The 2,116-nt window shown below is 64.0% G+C and overlaps 1 protein-coding gene across 1 annotated transcript in view; it reads right to left on the bottom strand.

The window, feature by feature from the left end:
* The window catches only part of MNEG_0427 (hypothetical protein), a gene marked incomplete at both ends in the record, with an annotated part of 1,862 nt that extends 781 nt beyond the window's left edge, over positions 1-1,081 (bottom strand). The window contains 3 exons of the mRNA XM_014051103.1: positions 7-245; positions 442-575; positions 865-1,081. Coding sequence (XP_013906557.1) covers positions 7-245; positions 442-575; positions 865-1,081 — 590 coding nt within the window. The remainder of the gene's footprint in view (positions 1-6; positions 246-441; positions 576-864) is intronic.
* Positions 1,082-2,116: the final 1,035 nt, after the last annotated feature.

A 2,116-nucleotide genomic window follows, 5' to 3' on the forward strand; every position in this document is an offset into this window, starting at 1 on the left:
CCCCACCTGAGCGTGAAGCACGCAGCGCATATGGTGGTGACCATGCCGACCTCCCGCAGCTTCTTCTTGCGGCCCCGGCTCTCAATCGGGAACCGCTGCAGCATCAGGAACAGGCGGCCGCCGTAAAGCAGGAAGCCCACCGCCGCCGCCAGCGACACCGCCGCGAGGAAGCCCGCGCTCAGCACGTGGCTGACGCGCGCCTGGGCGTCGCCCACGGCCATGCTCTCGTAGGTCCACAAGCCGGCCTGTTCGTTGGGCAGCAGGTTGTGCGGGGTCGGCGCGTGGGTGTGCATGCTGAGTGGGTGTGAGGCCAAGTATGACGAGGAATGCGCGGTGAGCATCCGCAGGGGGTCAGGCGGTTGAGCGGCCGTCGCCGGCTGTGTTTGCAAGGGCAAGCGTTGCGGCACGCTTCGCGCGCGCGCGCCGGCGCGGCCGCCGCACCTGCACCGCGTAGACGAGGGCGTTGAACACCACAAACAGCGGCCGCAGCGACCCCGTCGGCATGCTGCGGGCCTGGTGGTAGATCTCGGCCCAGAACAGCACCAGCAGCGTGTAAGTGGAGAAGAACAGCAGGCCTGGAGTGCAGGGGTGGGTTCAGGAGGGTTTGACCCAGGGGCGGCAGAGCCTGACAGCTGATGAAGGGCATGCGGTAAGGCCAGGCCCCAGGACGCAAGCCGTGTTGCGAGGAAGAAGGGGCGCTGCGCGCCTGCCGTCGCTTTATGGTAATAGCCGCCCAGAACGCAGGGGATGCGGCGTCCCTCGCACATGCTTGGCGTGCTTCACCACACAGCTTCCCGAATTGATTCATAATGCCCGTGCGGAAGGAAGCCACAAACCCTCACTCAAAACCAATCAACACCCCACCTGGCAGGTCGTACAGCACCAGCCGCAGCACGTCCGGGTGCAGCGCGTCCATCTGGGGGCGCGCCAGGAAGCTGGCGCAGCGCAGGCCGCTGACGAGGCCGTTGAGCAGGTGGAACACTTTCTGGGTGGTCCAGCCGTACTCTGGGACGCGCAGCTGGATGCGGACCAGCTGGACCTGTCGAATGCAGGAACAAACATGGGGTCGGAGTCCCAACATGAAGGTGTCATCGGAGAGGGGACAGGGCGAGCGAGCAAGGGGCGAGAGGCGTGGATGGTGCGGCTGGGCGCTCGCGGGTTGGATGGATGCTCATGGCCCGATTGCAGCACGTGAGGAGCGAGTGCTGATGTGGTGATGATGATTGGCAAGCAGCGCGGCGCACGGGCGCACGCGCGCATGCGCATGCACGTGGAGCGCGGCCTGCCGACGCGCACCAGCGCGACCAGGGCGATCACTCCATAGGCGGCGCCAATGCCATAATTGGTGTACAGCTGCAGCTGGGGGTTGTTTTCGAGGCTGTCCCACCTGGCCAAGAGGGGGGCAGCAGACAAATTAATCAGAACATTCGGCAACACAGGACGCCTGCTACATGGCGCATGTGAGAAGCGAGCAGCACAAGCAGCCGCAGACTCAGGCGGGTTTGGTCGCTGATGCACTTGGGCGAGCGTGCAGGCTGGCGACCGCAACACGCAAGGTGCGGCGATGACCCAGGCAAACATGCAAAAATAGCTTGACCCATCGCTGTGCGCCTGTCGGCATGCCAACTGGGCCACAACAAACCACATCCCCGGCTCGGGTGCGCGACAGGCAGGCGCCGGCGTCAACGCCGGAGCAACGAGCGCGCTGGCGCATGCACCGCAGCAGCAGCTGGCAGCAGCTCGGCTAAAGCGCGCGTCAAACTCACCATTCTGGGAAGCCCGCCACGCCCTCCAGCCCCCAAAGGATCGCGCTATCTCTCATCACTGGCCTCATCCTCACTTCTATAGGCGCGCCGAGCCCCGCAGGGTCTCTCGGATGATAAGCAGTGTTTATTGATGGAACGCGAACAGCTCAGGTGTGCTGTCGCCAGGGACAAGCCCTCGTGGCACTTTGGAGCGTGATGGACCTCAGGCGCTGTAAGCAGAGTATAATAAGTATCGTGAGCGTTCTTATCAATCAATGCGACGAGATAAGGATGGTCACGCCCCCCCATTTGCTCCCGCCGCTTTGACCACGATCTGCACCACTCTGGATAAGCAAGCACCCATCCTCCCC

This window comes from Monoraphidium neglectum (genome assembly GCF_000611645.1).
Source record: "Monoraphidium neglectum strain SAG 48.87 unplaced genomic scaffold scaffold00033, whole genome shotgun sequence".
Taxonomy (NCBI): domain Eukaryota; kingdom Viridiplantae; phylum Chlorophyta; class Chlorophyceae; order Sphaeropleales; family Selenastraceae; genus Monoraphidium; species Monoraphidium neglectum.